Genomic DNA, 20104 nt, shown 5'->3' on the forward strand with positions numbered 1-20104 from the left:
ACATAGGGGCGTGGTGTTGATGAGATCGGACTGGGGGCGGCACATCTGGGGGCGGGAGAGGGAGGGGGCGGGGAGGAGATGTTGGGAGGGGGGGACCGGGCCGGGCCGGCAGAGCCGGGTCCTCCCCCTCCCCCCGCCCCTCCCCGCCCTCCGCCGCACGGCGCCGCCGGGAGCCGGGTGCCGGCCGGGGCCATGCGTGCCGGAGCCCCCGACGGCGCGGCGGAGCTCTCGGCGCTGCACCATGGCCGCTGAGAACCGCTCGGCCGCGGGCGACGGCGCGCCCTGGGGGCTGCCCGGTGAGTGCCGCGGGGCCGGGGGTACCGAGGGTCTCTCCGTTGGGATCCGGGGAGATGATGGGTCACGCGTCGGGGTGCGCGGTGCCGGGCGGGGGAGCGCTCGGGAATCGTGGGGGTCTCTCATCCAACTTTCCTGGGTGCCCCCGGAGTGGCCCTCCGCAGCGGGAACCGCCGTCGTTTCCTGGCCCGGGGGGAGCGGAGCGGTGCAGGGCTGCACCCGGCGGCGGCTCCGTCCGGGCGGCGCCGCTCCGCGGTCTGTGCCCGCCGTGCTCCGTCCCGCGGCTCCGGGAGCGTTCGCTTCCCCAGTACCTCCTCCTGGACGAAGATTTGTCTCCCAGGCAGGACGCTACGTGCGTTTCCGCCTTTGCTTCCCCCTGGTTTTGGGACGAGATGCCCTCTCTTTCGCTACTTTGTTCCTCCCTACCCGGGACGCGCCGCGCTGCGCAGAGCCCCGTGCTGCGAAGGGCAGTGCTTCCCCCGGGCCGCGCATCGCATACAGCTGCCTGCGGCCGATGGGTCGGGCAGCCGCACACACCTCGTTCCCAAAATAATGACATTGGCTTCAAACAGAGGAACGGCCCTTGGCATATTCTCAAATCAGTGCAGCACCAGGTTCTGTCCTTCCTCGGTCTCAAGCCCTCTGACTTCACTGTGGCCGTGATTTCGACTTGCTACTTGCCAACACCATGGTTGGAGCGTTGCTTCCCCAGCTGCAGAGCAGCAGCTCTGGGCTCTTACTGGGACCCTGAGCAGCGGTGGGATGCTCTGAGCATTGCTATTTCCAGCGCCTGGCGCTTGGGCACCTGCCGTTCCCCAGCCGCGTTGCTGCCACACAGCCCAGGGCTGCGGCTGTGTCACCCTCACGGGCAGCCCAAAGAACAGCCACATGGCCCCGCGTTGTGCCCTGCATCTGCTGGGCAGGGGCACACAGGAGGGGCACCATCAGCTTGGTGTGCTCAGCCACACGCCGTGCCCGCGGCGGCAGGTCAGTCTGTGTTCTTTCATAGAAGAGAAATGAACTGAAATGATTAATTAATGCCATCATCCAATTACTCTGAGTTTGCAGGAGGAGCGTGGTTTTTCTCTTTAAACTGTCCCCACGAGGATCCTATTGATATCAGTTTTTGTCGTGGTTGTGGTTTTTTTTGCTTTATTCTTTGTTTGTTTGTTGTTTCTAATGAAAATGACAAACATCTCCCCAGGAAAACACAGTCAAAGTCGGGTAATAAAAATAACGAGATGAGGAGGAGCAGCAGTGCCCAGCAGTGCCCAGCAGCACCCAGCAGGCCTCAGCCCTGGAGCTGCTGTCCCTCGACATGCTGAGACACAGCCAGCAGTGCCAAGGGCAAGTGGGTACTGCAGGGCTGAGGGATGGGGGGAGAGTGGCAGCAGAGGAAATGGGAGCTGTTTGCAGCGGGTGCCGCCTTCGGCACCAACATGGCTCACCTGCCCATGTACACACAAACATGGCAGGAGGTTCAGAGCCCAAACAGCCCCGCTGCCCCTTGATGCCCCAAAATGCCCATTAAAGGGCATTATCTATCCTCTGTTAGCCGTGGGGATGTGCCCCTCTTGTTCTCCATCAACCCAAGGGAGGTTTGCTTGTGTTTCAGCATCCATCCACACTGGCTCTTGAGCTGCGCAGTTAAAGGACAGCTTCGGAAGCCACAAGGCGTGTGCTGGGGCAGTAAGACAGAAGGATTTTGCACTGAGCCATTCCTGTTTGCATCCCCTCGCACCTCCATCCCCACTCCTCAGCCTTTGCCAGCACCAGCGCCAGCCCCAAGCGATGGGGACACTCAGCACCCGAGCACTGCTGGAGCTCCTTCGCACCGGCATCTGTGAGCTCACTGAAGCGTGCCTGGAGTTGGCATTCCAAGCAGAGCTGCCTTGACCCTGTGCTGCTGCCGTGACGCAGAGGGGCCGGGGGAATGCAGGAGCCGTGGCAGCTGTTTGCTCAGCCTCAAGAGCCCGGCAGAGGAGCTCCATCGGTCAGCCGGCAGGAGGGGCAGCAGCAGCCTGGCCTTTAAAGGCAGAGCCCTGCGCAGTGGGCAGGCTGCCCCAGTGCTGCTGAGTGCTGCAGGCAGAGTGGGCAGTGCTTGGAAGCCAAATGCTGGAGATGTAGAAAGGTGACCCTTCTACTGCCCATGATGGCCTTAATGCATTTTGCGGCTCCTCAAAGGGCACAACAGCAGCAAGCATTGGCACTGCCTGAGTGCCAGCCGGGCATGGCAGTGGTGGCACCTCAGGGCACCAAGCTACATGCACCTGGAGGAGAGAGGGGTCAAAGCATGAGGTTGGGCCGAGATACACATGGCAGGAGCTGACTGTTCCTGTAGCACTAAGGGTTAACGCTGCCTTGGTATGGGTCCAGCAGCGCTGGGCTGATTGGGCTGTGGGAAACTCTGAGGTTTCGGTTGTGCAACGCCAAGAGCGGAAAACATCACTTTGTGCAAACATGATGTCCATGTCCAGGTCACAGGGCGGATCCCGAGTGGCAGCTTGGCGCCTGGACCCTGAGCTTCCCCATGCCTCCTCGGCTGGGAGCGGGGCTACTGGGACAGGATGGGATGGGATGGAGCAGGATGGGATGAAAGGGACGGGACAAGTGCCTTGTGGAGTCTGTCCAGGCAGGGCTGAAAGCAGCAAGCAGGGCAACTGCGATCCCTGCTCCCCCACAGCTGCCTTGGTTTCAGTCCCAACCTGTTCCTGATGCTCTCTCCCCCCAGTCCCTGTCTCTCCCACAGGTGTTTGATCCCAGACTCAAGGAGGGCGCAGCTGCTGTGGGACAGACACCTGTTGCTGTGGTCCTTTCAGCCTTTCCCTCTTTCCCCTCCTGCTGCTCTCCCCTCTCCCCACCATATCTGCACTGGCTGCTGTCAGAGCTCCAGCCCAGAGCTATAGAAGACCGAGAGCATCCCGCTAAGGCAGGTAGCATTCAAACAGTAGGCAGCAAAAGTGTAGCTCCGTCCCAGGCTCTGCCGAAAGCCCCACGCATCCCAAGCGCTGCAGGAAGGAGGGGTGTGGGAGTCCCGGGGAGAGGTTGCTGCAAGAGGATGGTGAGGGCGGGCCTGGGGCTGAGTGCTGCCGGCAAAGGACAGTGTGCAGGGCCGAGATCCGGCTGGTGTCTGGGGATGTGTGGGCATCAGCATCGGAATCGCAGTGAGATGTCCCACGGGCTCCGGCCGACGGGCCGGGCATGGCTGAAAAGAGCCAGCCGCCGCTTTCAAATCGCCCGTTACGGTAATCCATCCCGAGGATCCACTTTTTCCTTTTTCAACCCAGAAGTTTGCAGCCTGACCTCTGGGTGGCATCCACGGACGTTTGGATCGAGCTTCTCCTGTTCCCTCCTCGTGAGCTGCGCAGGGGGATGAGCTGCACTTCCATTTTACTTTGGGCAACTGAGAGTGCAAGCCTCTGCCATGCCATTAAATGCACTTAGAGGGGGATGCTGGTCTATAAACTTAGTGGAAACAAAACAAACAAAAAACTTAACACAGCAATCTTATCTTAGTAGAAAAGAAAGACAGTTTTGTGTTGTTGTTGTTTTTTTTTAAAGCAGACTTAGGGGCTGGAGCTGTACTGGAGAGGAAGATCAGCTTCCCTGCCCTGCCCACCCAGCACTTCCATTTCTTTCCTCTTCTGGGAAATGCTCCCTCATTGCACTGATTATTTTTAAGACCACTCTCCTCTCACTCATCACCGCGGGGTTCAGCTACAGACATCTAGGTTTCCATGAATGCAGGCTGTCTGCCCATTATCTCCCACACCTGCCAGGGCTGGGCTGTGAACCCATCTGAGGCTAATTACCCTGAAACTGAAGCCTGTCTGAGCCCTGGGCCTCAGCCCAGCTGGAAGACAGGCCAGACCAGTGCCCAGTAAGATGCTGTGGGATTCACACGGGCATCTTTGGGCTGAAGCTGTAACAAAATTTGCTGTTTTCCCTGTCCCAGATTTCCTCTTCCAGAAGGAGCTTTTTGCTGCCAGAGATACAGGTGAGCACGAAGAGCCATGGCACGGCCCTTTCCCAGGGCTCACAGCCACGCTGGACAGACGCATGGACCGCCACGTGTGATGTTCTTCCTTTCTGTCTCCATTCTCCTTGCAGACCCCATGCACAACCTCTCGGCACAGCCCTGGCAGGCGAAGATGGCCAACCTGACCTACGACAACGTCACCCTCAGCAACCGCTCCGAGGTGGCCATCCAGCCCCCCACCAACTACAAGACGGTGGAGCTGGTTTTCATCGCCACGGTCACCGGCTCGCTCAGCCTCGTCACCGTGGTGGGGAACATCCTGGTGATGCTGTCCATCAAGGTGAACCGCCAACTGCAGACTGTCAACAACTACTTCCTCTTCAGCCTGGCCTGCGCCGACCTCATCATCGGAGTCTTCTCCATGAACCTCTACACGGTCTACATCATCAAAGGCTACTGGCCACTGGGGGCCGTGGTTTGTGACCTGTGGCTGGCCCTGGACTATGTGGTGAGCAACGCCTCAGTCATGAACTTACTCATCATCAGCTTTGACCGGTACTTCTGTGTCACTAAGCCCCTGACGTACCCGGCCAGGAGGACCACCAAGATGGCGGGGCTCATGATCGCAGCCGCCTGGATATTGTCCTTCATTCTCTGGGCCCCTGCCATCTTGTTCTGGCAGTTCATTGTGGGCAAGAGGACAGTCCACGAGAGGGAATGCTACATCCAGTTCCTCTCCAACCCGGCGGTGACCTTCGGCACGGCCATCGCTGCTTTCTACCTGCCCGTGGTCATCATGACAGTGCTGTACATCCACATCTCGCTGGCCAGCAGGAGCAGGGTGAGGAGACACAAGCCCGAAAGCAGGAAAGAGAGGAAAGGCAAGTCCCTCAGCTTCTTCAAGGCTCCCCCAGTCAAACAGAACAACAATAACTCCCCCAAGAGGGCCGTGGAGGTGAAGGAGGAGGTGAGGAATGGGAAGGTGGATGACCAGCCCTCTGCACAGACAGAGGCCGCTGGCCAGCAGGAGGAGAAGGAGACCTCCAATGAGTCCAGCACAGTCAGCATGACCCAGACCACCAAAGACAAGCCCACAACGGAAATCTCGCCAGCAGGACAAGGACAGAGCCCCTCCCATCCTCGGGTGAACCCGACTTCCAAGTGGTCCAAGATAAAAATCGTCACCAAGCAGACTGGGACCGAATGTGTCACCGCCATCGAGATCGTCCCAGCTAAGGCAGGAGCCTCTGACCACAACTCCCTGTCCAACAGCCGCCCTGCCAATGTCGCCAGGAAGTTTGCCAGCATCGCCAGGAGCCAAGTGCGGAAGAAGCGCCAGATGGCAGCCCGGGAGAAGAAGGTCACCCGGACCATATTTGCCATTCTGCTAGCCTTCATACTCACATGGACTCCTTACAACGTGATGGTCCTCATTAACACCTTCTGCGAGACCTGCGTTCCGGAAACCGTGTGGTCCATCGGCTACTGGCTCTGCTACGTCAACAGCACCATCAACCCAGCCTGCTATGCCCTCTGTAATGCCACGTTCAAGAAAACCTTTAAGCACCTCCTCATGTGCCAGTACAGGAACATTGGCACGGCCAGGTAAGCTGGTGCTCAGGGACCACTTCAGCAACGTTACGGCAGTCCTCCCCTTCGTCTCATTCACCTGGAGAGGTCCTCTGCTCCCTCTCACAGAAGCGCAGACTGCGAAGTGCTGGCAGGTGGTGCCCTATAGTGCTGACAAAAGTCCACGGCACCTCTGAGCTGCAGCACATCCTGAGCCCAGGGACTCACTGAAGGGATGGGGAGGAAGGCGAGCTGAGGCCAGATGTGCTAACCAGAGCCCTCCCAGCTCCTGTCCTGGATGTATTGGCCGACAGGCATCAGTACTCCTCATCAGACTGGCTGCCTCTTCTCCCTGTGGCTGACTGTCTCCCGGCTGTCCGAGCTTGTTTGCACACAAACAGCCTAACGCTGGGTGCTTTCAATAGCCTTGTAGACTATTTATTACCCAAGATGAAAAGAAACAGGCGGGCCCAAATTTTGCCAGCCACTTTGGACTTGGATGGCTTAGGTGTGCGCACAGAAGGCCCTCGGACTGTCCACTCATGAGGTTGGGGCTGTGTCCAAGCAGCAGTGCTGAGCTCCCTCCTTGTCTCAATGTCACCTCCTGGCCTAGGGACCTGTGGGGACAGTGTGGGACATTGTCCCACCACGGTGGCCCCAGGGAGGACACAGGAGATGACCGCTGAGCTTTGTAAATGGACGTAACCCCACAACCTCTGCTGTTGCAGAGTCCTCAGCATGTGGGGTCCCACCAGCCCCTCCTGGCCCCGTGCGTGCAGCCCAGGCCCCATCGTGCTGTTGCCTCACTTCTGCCAAGGCTGGGGCTCTGCTGAAATGTGGGGACACTGCCATGTCTGTTTGTCTGTCTCACTCCATGCCAGGGCAATGCCGTGCAACCTGGAGAAGGGCTGCCCTGCCCCCCTCACTGCCGCTGCCTTTAGGATCCTGACATAGCATTACCCACATTGCCTGGCGGGTTGGTGTTGGGTTTCGGAGAAGTGTTACAGCTACAGCTGACCCCCAGCAAATAAAGACCTCGGACCAGAAACCAAAGGCCACAGGTTGAGGATTCCATGTGGTGTTGTCCTCAGCATCCCATGGGCCCTAATAGGGACAGTGAGTGCAGATGCAGATTGTTCACGGTAACATTCCTGTATGCGCCTTTGTCACCCACCGCAGGACAGGGGTGGGAGCAAGAAGAGGGCAGCAGCCTGAAGTGCTGCTGAGATGAGGTGCTGCTGTGGGGCTGATGTGGGTGGCACCCAGGCTGCTGTCCCCAGGCACACAGTAACTGCTCCGCTCCCTCTGGTCCCAGGAGATTGGCAGACACCCTGGTGGTGCTACGAACCCCATGCCGGCACCGACTCCCCATAGCATCACTCTGAGCAGAGACGGATGTGAAGGTGAAGGGCCAGATCCCCTTCCTCTCCTGGGGTCCCAGCCCTGCACCGCTGCACAGGGATGTCAGGCAGGATCTGACTCAGTTATGTTTTTTTAAAAATTTTATTGGAAAAGAAACCAAAACCCATTTCCCAAAAGAGGTGAGAGCATCCAGTCGGCACCACTCAAAGCAATGGTCAGTGTGGCTGCAGCAGCCCCCAGGGCAGTGGCAGCAGCTTCCCAGGGCCAGTTGGTCTGCTCTCAACAAAACTAACGATTAAACAAGGCATCTCGGTGGCAGAGGAGGTGGGGAGAGGAGGAGGAAGAGGAGGAGGAGAGGAAGGCGGCTGGAGTGTGGCTCCTTGTGGTGGGAGAGGCACATGTGTCCGGGACCGATGAGGACATCGTCCACCCCACTCTAGTCCTTCCCCTTGCCCTTCTTAGCTGCACCCAATGACCATGGAAGATATGTTAGCATTATTGCAACCACCAGCAGCTCCCTGACCAGCTCTGACCCTGAGCGCTGCCTGGGGGAGCTGAGGACTCACCTTTGGCCTTGGCCTTCATCTTGGCGGCGCAGGGCTTGCTCACATAGACCACCTCCTCACACTGGGCGTTGTACAGCGCTTTCTTCAGGATGCCTGAGCGTGTTTTCACACCCGTCTGTGCACTGCACCCTCCCCAGCTCTCAAACTTGTACTTGCAGTCAGCTGCAGGAAGGGAGAGGCATTAGGAACGTGTGGCCCCAACGCAGCCCCAGTCCCCCCACAGCCACCTTCACACCTCCAAACTTCTTCTTCCAGTTGCAGGGGATCTTGCACTTGAGCTTCCTGCTCTCATCGCCGCAGGTGCCCTCGCGGTAGCCCAAGCCGCAGTCCTTGCTGTTGGGGACGCAGGGCCCCCAGCGCCAGTCCTGGCACTCGGAACCCTCCTTCTTTGCCTTCTCTGCAAGGGAGATGGTGGCTGGGAGATGGGGCGGCACACCCAGACCTCCCCGTGCCCACCCGGGCGCCCGCTCACCTTTCTTGGCTTTGGCAGCCTCGGCGGTGGCCGCCAGCAGCAGCAGTGCCAAGAGGAGGAGGAGGCCCCGGGGCTGCATCCTGCCTGGAGCGGGAAAGGGAGGGATGGGCACCGCGCATCGCCCCGGGCCCCAGGAGCACAGGGGCTGCCACGGTGCCTCGGCCCGGCCCCCGCGGAATCCAGGGGCGGAGGGGGGAAGAAAGGCATGGAAAGCGAACCCCCTGCCGCGAGGGGCCTGGAGCAGAGCCAGCGGAGTTCGCACAGACGGATAGGCGCAACGTGGGAGCTCGAGGAGCGCTTTAATGGGAGAGCGGCGCCCACTGCCGGCACCGCGGCTCCCAGCGCACCTCCGTGCGTTTGCCGGGCGGGTGAGTGCGTGTACACGCGTAAGCGCTCATACATGTGCACGCGTGCACCCAGCTCTGAGTGCTGAGCGCTGCCCCCTTCGCTGGAAGCAGTCCCGGCGCACGGAACGCAACCTTCCACCGCCAGTCCCCCTCGCCCCGGCCCGGCCCCGTCCCCATCCTTCCTCGCTGCCCCGCGCGGACTGACCCCGCATCAGAGCCGAAGGACGCGCCAGGTGATGCTTTAAAAGAGGAGCCCCGGCCCTTCCTGGGCACAGTGCCCCGCTCCCGCCCCCCGGCACCCGTCGGCCTGGCCGAGAGCGCTGGGGGCTCCGGGCCCCCTCCGTCTCCCCCAAGGCCAGGTTCTTCGGGGAGCCTTTCCGCACCCATCCCTCCGCCGCCCCTCGCCGCGAGCCCCGCACGGCGCCGCCCCCCCCCGCTCCCAGAAACGTTCCCGCACCCCCTCCCCACCCTCAGGGTGCGCCCCGCTCCCCCGTGGAGCTGAGAGGGGGTGGCCCCCGCCCTGCCCCGCGGGAACCCCGGCGCCCCCCGAGCCCCTTCCCTCGGCGGGGCAGGGGGTGCGCCTGCGGAGCTCCGTGTGCCCCCACCCCCCCAATCACCTGCGGCGCGGAGCGGCGCCGTTGCCTTTTGTGTGGCGGCCGCGTGCGGAGCCCCGCGCAGCGCAGCACAGCGGCCCCTGACGTCGGGCCCCGCCGGCAGCCCGAGGTGGTCGGAGCCCAAACTCCCCGTGCAAGCCCCTCCTCTGCCCCCCGGCAGCACGGCCAGCCACAAAGGCTGGCGGCGGGCCGAGGGGCGGCCCCTGGGGCTGGGGGAGCTGCTCAGCGGGGAGGGGCCGCGCGGTTCGGCTCGGCTGTCGGGGGCTCGAGCCCCTACGAGGCCGTCGTTGCGTTCCTCTGTACCCGCGTGCGAGCGTTGCAGAGCGGCCCGGGGCTCCGAGAGCCCTTCGGCGCTGAGTCCCGGGGCTCTGCGGATCGCAGGCGGAGCCCCGTCGGTGCCTCCTTCGCCCTCTGCCCTCATGGACGGATTCACCACCATCTCTCCCCACGGGCGAGCAGGGCTAACGCGAAGCTCTCCTCCAGCCCCCGGCCACGGCGGCCGGAAGAAGGGGCTGAGGTGGGCAGCTGAGCCATTTTGTGCCCCTTCCCCAGAAGGAAGGTCGCTGGGAGTGGGCTGCGGGCTCCTGGGAGCTGCTTCGGCGCCAGGAATCACAAACGGCAGGCAGCCGGGGGATGGGGGTGAGGAGTGCCCGAGCACGGAGCCTCGGATACAACGGGGCTGTGCGGAGCGGGAAGTGGTTCCTGCGGCCCCAACCGGCAGCAGGGGGCTGCGTTTGCAGGAAGGGGTCTCACACTAAAGGAAGGAGGGAAAAGAGGGAGAGAGCAAGTGCGACAAACACCGCAATCGCACAGCGTGTGGGTTGGTTACCTGCCCTCTGTGAAGCTGCAGGATTGGTGGTGCTGGTGCAGGTATCCCAAGAGGCAGCAGCCTTCCTCATCCTTCGCTCTTGTAAGCGGGCAGCAGCCTTCCTGCTGCAGCTGATCCCACACTGCATCCCTGCAGTGCCGGTGCCCTGCGCTGCCCCAGAGGCTGAGGCCCAACCTGGCTCACCCCAGCCACGTGTCACCCACCCCACGCCCACCGCAGCGGAAAGAATTAAAACATCCACTTTTTTTTTTATTTCAATAGCAAGAAACAACAACATCCAAACAGTCAAAAGTCAAAAAGCGATGGGAGCGCGGGCTCACGCCAGGCCCCGGGCCTGCTAGAGCGGGCACTCACAGAGTTACAAAAATACAGTCCTACCACAGCGTCTGGGAACACCGAACTGGGTATTGCACAGAACCCCTGCCCCATGCGGGCAGGGCTACCAACACCCCTCCGCCTCTGCCTACACAGCAGCCAGGCTCAGAATTGCACAGCAACTCAGCTCACGTGTGGGGCCTGGCGGGGAGGGGGACAGTGTGTCTCTGAACTACCTGTACAAAAACGGGGATGTACAAACTGGGGAGAAGGGGGAGCTGGACCCTAGCTGGGGCAGCAGTCTGCACCTTTGGGAACATGACAGCGTTTGTCCACGAGTGAGCAGCGCTGATGGGAACTCCTGGTGCTGCTGGAGCATCGCCATCGGAACAGCGATGATATTAATCAGTGAACCCCAGCACCAGCCTCGTGCTGCTCTGGTCCGGCTGCCCCATAGCCTCAAAGGTAACTCTGCCCCAACCTAAAGCCTGATCAGCATTGTGGTTCTCTGTGGTGTCATGATATGTTTTTTTCTTCAGTATTTGTGGGGATGTGAGCAGTGTCACCCAGCACAGCCACAGTCAGGTGCAAGTGCACACTGGGGATGCCCCGGCCTCTTCTCCTGGGACCCCACCTGTACGCTGCAACCCAGACCCGCTTTGCACACACCTCCCGCTTGAATGCACCAATGCCAACAGTCGTCTGCCCTCCCCCTCTGCCGGCACCCTGCAGCCAGGGACTGCTGCTCTGCAAAAAGTGCATGCATGAGGGCTGCTGTGCTACCTCAGCACTCACGGCCTCTGCAGGGCAGACGGTGCCTCGTGTCCCGTGGCAGATGGTGCCCCAAATGCCATCCTGTCACATGCATGACTCGGGGCTGGGGATCCTGATGCTTCCTATGCATCCAAATCCCTCTTTCTGCTAAAACCTGTGGAGGTGTGCTGGCAGCCTGCTGGCAGCCTGCCCAGGGAGCTTGTGCCTGGGCTGGGGGACCTCCAAGGATTCCCTGCAGGACCCTGAGTCTGATTTGTGGGGATGGCAGAAGCCATATGCAGCGGTCGCATAGTTTGGGAGCACGGGGAGATCCCTGAGAGCAGCACAGGCCCAGCACTGAAAGCAACTGCCCCGCATCCAGCTGTGCCAGTCCCAGATGCTCTGAGGAAGGGGTGGGTACACATTCTCTAACACAGGGAACTTTTCTCCTGCCACAGAGCCCAAGGACAGTCCCAGGCCAACAAGAGAGAACAGGACTTGGAGGCAGTACATCATGGTGCTTCTTCTGGACAAGGTGAAGTGCCTAATGGAGCGTTACCACTAGCAGGCAGAGGGGTGAGCAATGGTGTCCTGCACAGGTCATAGGTAAGAACCTGCTGGGGGCACTACCACTGCTCCCCTGTGTGAGGGTGACAGATTGCTACATCCCTGCCTGCCCCAGTGGGGCTCTGGGATGGAGCCCATCTGGAGCGGGGAACATGGTTGATGAGAGGCAAAGGGGGACACACAAAGAGCAGGGCTTCAAGTCCCAAATACCCACTGTCCTCATAAACAGCGTCTCAGCCCAACCTGGGGCACAGCCCTGCTGTCTCCATCTCCTCCAGCGACTGGGCTGACACATAAGGAGGGCTGGGCCAGACTCACAGCTCTGCCAGGTGCCGCCCTCTGCTCGTCCTGCCCAAGCTGGTTGGGCTAAGGCACGCTGAGCGCTACACAGCTGTCTCCTGGTCCTCCCGCTGGATCATCTGGTAGTGCTGTCGATTCTCGAGGTAGGCAGCCAGGTCGGGGTCATTGGCTTTCTCAGCCCTGTGCTTAGGGGTGTCTCCCTGCAGAGGGAAGGTAACACATCAGTGCGCTGAGCACCGGAGGAGACAAAGGCTGCTCCCCATGACACGCTTTTCCCCGGCGCTGTCGAGGCAGGAGGGAGAGGGTGAGGAATGAGGGGTATGTCTGGGGAATGCCCGAGAATACCAACCCCCCTTCCCTCTTGCAGCCTCACCAGTGCTCCTGCTCCCGCAGGAGGATCGCATTTCACCAGCTTATTGCAGCCATCTGGACTGTGTCCACTAATGAACTCCCGCACTCCATAAAAAGCAAATCTGTTAACGGCTCGCCGCTACGTCTCCTCTCCCCCTCCCTCTGCCTGCCCCTCGCTCCTTCTCATTAATGCCTGGGCTCCACAGTGCCGAACAAACCCTCTGCTGAGAGAGGCCACGGAAACCTGGCACTCTGCCGCTGCCATTGAAAAGCGGCCCCCGAAGGGAAGCGATGCTGCCCAGCTCATCTCACGGCACACAGCAGGACCACGGTGACTGAGTGGGGTGCAGGGGTCCCCATGACAACCCACAGACGAATTTCTTCACTGTGAACAATGGTCAGGCTCTAGGAGCCTCCGCTGTGTGGGTACGGTCGTGAACAAAAGCTTGAGCACATCCCACTGCAAAGATGCACTAGAGTGGGACTGCAAAGGGGGCACCCACAGGCACATTTTTCTCTTGCACACTCGCACAGAAACTCCTGGGACACTCCTGTACTTGCTGCCAGGCATGCAGCCACCAAGAAACCTATCATGCATACGCACACTATGGCATGCCAAGAAGTGCTGAGCATGCAGGGGGCTAGAGGCTGTTGTATGCCTCACTGCTTGGCTCTCCTTGGGGGCCTCCGCTCTGCAGCCACTGAATCTAAGCAAGCATTGAACAAAGAAGAAAAAAAAGGAGGAATAGAGTTTCTTCCTCATCCCCCTGCAGAAGCCTTGGTCCAGCACCACCTCCTGCCTGGATCTGCAGCCTGAAACTGGAGCTGCCAGGGCCCCTCTGCACAGACAGGCTGATGTGCGCTACCTGATAAGGGCCAGCCTCCCTCAGGGTTGTGAGTGCACGACCATGCTGTCCCCAGCTGTGCTACATATAGGTCTGCCAAAGGTTCTACAGCAGAGTTTCTGTGGAGGCTGGTTCTTGCCTGTGCAGGCAGGCTGTAACCTGGGGCTAAACAAGGTCAGCACCATGAGCAGGTGGGTCCCCAAAGAGCTACAAAGCCAGGCACGCACTCACACAGGCACATGCAAGCCCTGTTCCCTGGGGCAGGCTGTCATTCCTGAGCTGGGCTTCTTTCTTTGCTGGCAGGTTGAGGCTGTTCATCAGGCAGAGCATCCCACAGCTCTTCCCAAAGGGCAGAGAAGGGCCGTGCCACCCCAGCTGCCTTCTCCTGGCTCTCTCCCCTCACGGGTAATCACCTTGTCCCATGGCTGCCTGCCACGTATCCTGCCAGGCCACCCCTCTGGGCACCATGTGAAAAAGAAGGAGTGATCAGGAGCCAGAGATTGTGTATGCAGCATCTCCCTGGCAGCTGGCAAGGGGCTGTTCATTGTCTGAGGCGGCCCCTAAGCTCAACCAGCCCCTGGTTGGGGTCCTTTCCCAGATCCATAGACTGCACCTTCTCGACCCACTCCTACACCTCCTCTGCCAGACAAACACAACCACGTCTCCCTGCTGCAATGTCAGGAACCTCGCAGACCAAAACACCGCCTTAGTCCCCCTCCTGCAACTGCTCTGCAGGGGCTGGCAGCAGCTCCTGGCACCAAGACACATCTCAATTAATGTGGTATGTGAACGAGAGCTCCTCACCCGCCTGCTGACATTCTGCTTCACCCGAGGAGCCCCAGTGCTCTGTCCTGGCTCTGCGGGGGGAGCCCTGCGGCTGGGAGGGAGTTCGACAGCGAGACTGTCCTCGCTGTGACCCCACAGGGTGGGAAGGGGGAGACAGGGATGAGACATTCCAGCGCCTCGCTCCTAATTTAATAAAACAACATGGAGAGAAGTGAAAGGATGGGGGGGAATTTAACCCCTCTGCTGCTGAGAGCAGGCTGAGCGGCACCATGGGGACCCTAAACGGCTCCTCTCTTCCCAGCCCTGGTGCCTTCCCCATGTACAGGCTGCGTGATGGCAAAAACTCCAGCCCTTGAGCTGCTCTTCAGACGGGCCTGCACGGCCCAACTCCTGCCAGCCCCACAACAGGATCCCTCCCAGTCCTCCCACCATCACCTGCAGGTCAGTCTTCATGAGTGACGCTCCGGCCTCCACAATGTAGTGGCAGATAGTGCGGTGGCGTAGAGCTGCAGCCTGGTGCAAGCTGGTTTCACCGCTACGGGAAAGAAAGAAAGAAGATGTGAGGTGTGCCCCCTAAACACACCAAGAGGGGATAAATGCTGCACATGAGAGACATCCCCCTGGCTGCAAAAGGTGCCTGTCCCATGGTCAGCCCAGGGGATGCTGCTTGGGGACTGGAAACCATGGCCAACAAGTAACAAATGTCAGGAAATAACTTACTTCTCCTCCTCTGTGGCATCGAGGATTTCTGAAGGGGCTGTGGAGAGAAAGAGTACGGGGCAAGTGAGACCAGGCCACAATGCAGGGGTGGGCCTACCAACACCCCAGTTGCAGACTGCACCCTGCTGTAGGGGCTACTATCTGTACTGCCCACAAAGGGCTTGGCTCCAAAACCCTCAGGCTAGCAACTGCATCTGACCTCAGCTGAGATAAGGAAAGAAGAGTTGCTTGTGGATTCATTACAGAGAAACAGCCAAATAAAAATAAATCAGCTTGCATTTCAGTGGAAGCTGCCAAAAACAACAGGTCAGCTCCCATGAAAGCAGAAGCATGACACTGAGAGATGTTTCCCAGAGACATGACGGTCACAGCAAGGATCGGATAACAGCCCAGGGCACCCAGCACTGGCAGAAAGATACTAAGGATAGCCCATGTCACAGTGGGAGGATACAGCAAATCTGAGGGACCCTCTACGCAGAGGGTCGGGTGTTGTTGGCTGCTAGCCTGCTTTGCTAAGGGTGGCATTCTGGCCACAGTGAAGCAGCCCAGCTCACCATTCTCAATTATGTATTTGACGATGTCCTTGCTCCCTGATATGACGGCGTGATGGAGGACAGTTCGGCCAGAGGAGTCTCGCACCATCAGGTCTCTTCCAGCCCGGTGCAGCTCTTGGAACTATGGGATTGGCAGAGAGGTCCAGATGAGTTTCAGTTCTCATCTGTAACTCCCCAAGTCCTGGCACCGCATCCCTGGCGTGCCCAGCAGCTTGTTTCTGAAGAGGAGCTTTGAGGACCAAGGCTCCTTGCCAGAAGCCTGCCTGGTTTTCACCCTCTGCTCCTGGTTGGGCACTGCATGGAGGAAAGGCCTCACCAGGAGCCACTGAAGGGCAGCGGCATGTCAAAGCACAAAGCTGAAGTGCCTACCTTGCTGAAGTTACCGCTCTTGGCAGCTTCTATCAGGTCATCTGCAAAGAGAGATGGGTTGGGATCAGAAAACTCCATCTTGTGATGCTATTTATCTACCTGGGGAACCAAGAGTTGGGCACCAGAGACCCAAAGCTGTTAGCTGAGTTCCTCCAGGTGCCAGCCCCTTGTTTTCAGGGTGAACAGCAGCCAGGTTTATTATACATGACCCCTGCACCCTTGGGTATCTGAGGGAAGAAGAGAGGTATGTACCTGGCAGTGCAACCAGAGCTTGGCCCAGGGAGATGTGTGCAGGGAAGCAAGGGGCAGATCTGGGTGTCAGCCAGCAGCTAGGTTGCCTCTCAACGTGAGTCACTCACACGTCTAGGCTCTGAGCTCTGCTCAAGCTCCAGGAAACTCTTTCCATTTACTCAGTTCAGCGAGGCCCCTGACCTTGTGCTCCCACCTCCCGAGCTCCTGCTGCGGCCTGGCAGAAACAGCCCCCAACCCAGCCAACAGCACACAGCTCTGCAGGTGGGGGATTAACCCCTCTGCCATGCCATTTCCTGCCCTCTGCGTGCAGCTTGCAGAGTTGGGGAGCACCTGGCCAGACCACTACACAAATCATCATCAGGTCACTGCTGCCTGCCTCTGGGGTCACCTGCCCCCACCTAGCACATTAGCTGCAGGGCTTCTGGCTGCACTTCAGAGAAAGGATAGGCCAGAAAGCAATGGCAGGAACCCAAAATGGTTCAGGAGAGGAAGCAAGACAGATTGAGAGCCCTGCTTGGCGCCTGCAGTGAGGACAGACGAACTCACCTTTGTGCAGGAGGCAGAGCTCAGCATCAGCACTGGAAGAGAAGAGAAGGTGTAACTAACCCTGCCAGCCTGGGCAGCACATTGCCTGAAAGATGCACGTGGTGAGTGGAGGAACAGCTCGGAGATGCCTACCTGTAGCACTTCTCCAGCCAGCAGGAGAAGCAGGCCAAAGTATCAGCTACCCTCTGACCATGCCATCTGCTTCTTCCCCAAGCTGGGTTCTTCCCCAGCCCCACTCCCGTTTCCACTACTGCTCTCAGCACCCACACCTGAGCCTGGCCTGACCCATGTCCACAGACCAGATGCTGGAGCTTGGCCCCGTGGCCTAGTCACACTGTGATGCTCTACTGCCTTCAGCACAGCCAGCAATGAAGCAAGGATGGCAGGACAGCATCCCATCCACTTGGTCTAATCTGGCATTGGACTCTTATTCAATTCCTGGGATCCCCTCTGCAATCCAGCCTAGGAATCGAAGCTGTGAAGCCAACCATGGATTTCCCATTGCTGCTCATCTTTCCTGAGGCCCAGCAACCCATTTCCTCCCACTGCAGACTCACCTGGGGGCAGGAGAGCAGGGTGGAGAGGAGGAAGAGGAAGGGAAAGCAAAATGGTGCCCAGGAGGTGTGGCAGATGAGTCGACAAGATCAGGCATGGCAGGAGATGTGCCTACGGTCTGGGTGATCACCAGCTCTGGATCCAGCACATAGAGCTCATCTTGAGAGATCTCTGTCACATAGTTGAGGTGCTCCTGGAATGCAAAAGTCAGCCTCTTTGGAAGCAAGGCCTACATCTGTATAGCTTCATCTCTCAACCCCTCAAACCCCACACCTTTCATACCACTCTGAAAAGCCTTTGCCCACAGGACTATAGCTGACTGAAGCTGACAGAAAGGGGCACCATGTGGAGCCTCAAGGAGTCAGACAGACAGAAAAGAAGGGAGCTGCATCCCACCTTGTCTACTCCTGTGAAGCCTGTCATCACCAGTGCCTGAGGCTGTGGTCAGGCATGCTTTTCCTGCCTCGATTCCCCCAGTCCTCACCCCAGGCTGGCACAAATCCCATCTCTTTTCAAAAGGACCTCAGACCTTCACAAGATTTCTGCCTCAGCTTAAAGCACACCCCCGATGATACCTGGAGGCAACCCAGCTTCACACAGTCGGAGTTGCTTTTAGTGGCTCCTGAATGTCCCCCCCTCAGAGCTTATGTTTCAGGCTGTTTTTCCCACACTCACCTGAGCGCGATCTATCCTGTAGAATCGATCTGCTGTGGTTGCTGCAAGACAGGGACAGAATCAGACAGAGTGATTCTTGGCTGCCCAGGCAAGGTTGCTGCACTGGGACCCTTGGGGGCCCCGGGAATTCTCTGCAAACTGAGTGGGGATTGCCCAGATCGGATTAGAGGAGTGAAAGAGCTTCATCTATTCTATCCTGGCTAGAGATTTACAGCCATGGAGCTGCTGCTGAAGGCCTATAATTCAGCTGCTTTAACAAGACTGTGCTGTCTTGAATGAGGCTCTGGCTCCTTTCCTGACGCATTCTCCTGAGCTCAGAACCTGCTGCTGGGAGACTGGCTGGAGGAGGGACACCTGGGAGCAGCCATCCCAGCAGCCCCTCGTGAAGGGTCTGAAGGCCCCAAGGGAGAAGCAACATCCTTTCACCCTAGTATGAGGCTTCTCAGGCCCATGTTGCAGCCTCTGGCTGTACCTGATGTCCCTTGCAGGGTGAGAGGGACCAACACACATGCTGGAGACCCGAGATCTCAGGGGAAATACAGCAGCATCTCCACTGAGATAAGAAGAAAGGACAATTTTCCCAGATGACCTGCCAGGACCTCTGAAGCATCTCACTTATATCCAAGATGGCCTTTACCTGATCAGCAGTGATTGCCAGCTCTCGAGACAGGTCTGTTTTTCCTGGTCTAGGCTAGGAGTGGCTCTTGTCCTTGTCTTTCTCCCTGGCCCTTGCTAAGCCCTCCTGCATGCAGGGCTAAGCAGCTGTGTGCTGCCCTGAGTACACAGGAAGTAGACAGCTTTGCTCTGCCCTAAGCCCTGCTGCTGGCAATTGGAAACTCCTCTTGCAAGTCAGGGAGATAAAGTGTCAAGTGATAGTCACTTATCTCAGCTTCCAGATACACACAGAGAGCTCTGACCTCCAGGTCAGTGAAGGCAGAGGGAGAGAAAAAAGCTGTTTCCAGAATGGGGAAAAGTAGCTGGAAAGCAGTGGGGAAACTGTTCCCATACTTCCCAGATATACAAGGTGATTTCTCACTCCCAGTTTGCTAGAGCATGGGGGCCCCCTGCCTGCATGCCACAGAAGAGCAACCCCACCAGTCCCGAAGAGACAGGGCATACAGGGCTGTGTTCAGCTCCGGGGCTGGAGAGCAGCAGATAGCCCTTGCCTGGCAGGCTGCTCGCTCTACTCATGGTTAGCTGCCAGAGGCACAGCTTGGGCTGTGAACTGCTGAACTTGGCTGCAGGGATCCCAACATCCTTGAGTCTCAAGTCCCACGTGGCTCTCAATGACTTGCCCTAAAGGTCTATATTGTCATACTCCAGATTCAGGCACAGAGCACTCCCAGCAGATGATGATACTCACAGTCCAGGAAGCACCATTTTGGTGACAGTTTCTGGGATGACAGTGTCTTCGGTTTGGCTCCATCTCCTTCCTGCATAGAAAAAACAGAATACAGCGATGTCACTTGGCTCCTCTATTCTCTCCCCAGCGTGTCCCTCCTGTTTTGGGAGGTCCCTGTGGATTGGAGGGTTGCAGGTGCTTGGACAGGAATGAGGACTTCGAACACTGTGATGGAGGGCAGCACAGGACAGAGCAGAGCTGACATACCAGCTCACTGGAGAAGTGCCAGAAGATGAGCCCATGAGACAAGCATGATGCACATGACAGATGGGCTTGAGGGATGGTGAGATGCCGTACACACCTGAAAGAGCAGGCGCTGCAAAGCAGAGGGCTGTGGAGAGAAATCCTGCAGAAAGGCAAGGCATGTTGTTACAGCATTTGCCTGGGCATCCCCCTATCCCTTCTTTGGTCCCACAGAGGTTTGCACTGTCACCCTACTGCAGATATGGCAAGCAGCTTTACACATTACCAGGCCAAAGTCTGCCCCAATCCAGAACCAGGAAACATAATATAGCTCAAGAAGAGAAAACAGGAAAAACATTAGGTGACCAAGGAACATCAGCACTGCTTTGGAGGTGGCTACCAGGCTGATGATGTGGGAAAGTGGTATCCTCTGAGCTTAGGAGTCTCCTAGCCTCATGCTTAAGACAGCCTAGGCTGCAAGTGCCAGCTCACTATGGACTGAGCAAGGTTCTGTAAACTGGGAGAAAAACGGATTGTGCAGTACAACACCAGGAGCCACACTGTGGACTCAGAAGACATTGCTCATCAGGAGCGAAGGTTATGCAGCCTGTGTACAGGTGGGGGACACACATTAGCACACTTGCAAGAGCAATGAAGTTACTACTTGCAAATAAAGAGTATTGGGGGGAAAACAACCCTAATCTGGGCATCAAGGGAGAAGCAGAGTTGTGCCCCGAAATGCAAAGCCTGTAGAAGGTTAAAAGGAGGTTGAAGGAACACACAGTACAGCAAACAAAGGCAGAGGAAAAGCCTCCCCAGACATGTAGAAGGAAGTAGGTCTTGTGCTGGCCTTTTCCTCTGCCACAGAATCTCTCTGGGCCAATGACACTCATAGCCTG

The 20104-nt window shown here is 58.4% G+C and overlaps 3 protein-coding genes across 8 annotated transcripts in view; 1 reads left to right on the top strand and 2 right to left on the bottom strand.

Moving 5' to 3' along the window:
- Positions 1-231: 231 nt before the first annotated feature.
- Positions 232-6890, top strand: CHRM4 (cholinergic receptor muscarinic 4). Of its 3 annotated transcripts, XM_042815005.1 has the most exons (3): positions 232-296; positions 4250-4291; positions 4405-6890. In XM_042815005.1, the coding sequence occupies exons 1-3, from the start codon at positions 242-244 to the stop codon at positions 5880-5882; spliced, it is 1575 nt and encodes a 524-aa protein (XP_042670939.1). In that variant the 5' UTR covers positions 232-241; the 3' UTR covers positions 5883-6890. The 3 variants fall into 3 exon arrangements, with proteins under 3 accessions (XP_042670939.1, XP_042670940.1, XP_042670938.1); XM_042815006.1 differs by lacking the exon at positions 4250-4291 and having other exon boundaries at positions 254-296; XM_042815004.1 differs by lacking the exon at positions 232-296 and having other exon boundaries at positions 1361-4291.
- Positions 6891-7372: 482 nt separating this feature from the next.
- MDK (midkine) lies at positions 7373-8321 on the bottom strand. Its single transcript, XM_042814532.1, has 4 exons — positions 8243-8321; positions 8006-8167; positions 7771-7932; positions 7373-7666 (listed from the first exon to the last, which is right to left on the bottom strand). Exons 1-4 carry the CDS (start codon positions 8319-8321, stop codon positions 7641-7643), a joined length of 429 nt encoding a protein of 142 aa, XP_042670466.1. The 3' UTR covers positions 7373-7640.
- Positions 8322-10260: 1939 nt separating this feature from the next.
- The window catches only part of DGKZ (diacylglycerol kinase zeta), a 38544-nt gene continuing 28700 nt past the window's right edge, over positions 10261-20104 (bottom strand). For all 4 annotated transcript variants that reach the window (XM_042813644.1, XM_042813643.1, XM_042813642.1 and 1 more), the window contains 9 exons: positions 18984-19053; positions 17621-17661; positions 16948-17138; positions 16391-16422; positions 15593-15633; positions 15224-15344; positions 14670-14706; positions 14385-14484; positions 10261-12167 (listed from right to left, as the gene is read on the bottom strand). In XM_042813644.1, coding sequence (XP_042669578.1) covers positions 12051-12167; positions 14385-14484; positions 14670-14706; positions 15224-15344; positions 15593-15633; positions 16391-16422; positions 16948-17138; positions 17621-17661; positions 18984-19053 — 750 coding nt within the window. In that variant the 3' untranslated portion in view covers positions 10261-12050. The remainder of the gene's footprint in view (positions 12168-14384; positions 14485-14669; positions 14707-15223; positions 15345-15592; positions 15634-16390; positions 16423-16947; positions 17139-17620; positions 17662-18983; positions 19054-20104) is intronic.

The sequence above is a fragment of the Centrocercus urophasianus genome, unplaced genomic scaffold (genome assembly GCF_019232065.1).
Source record: "Centrocercus urophasianus isolate 14NV4802_14NV808 unplaced genomic scaffold, USGS_Curo_1.0 seq_14, whole genome shotgun sequence".
NCBI classification, from domain to species: Eukaryota; Metazoa; Chordata; class Aves; order Galliformes; family Phasianidae; genus Centrocercus; species Centrocercus urophasianus.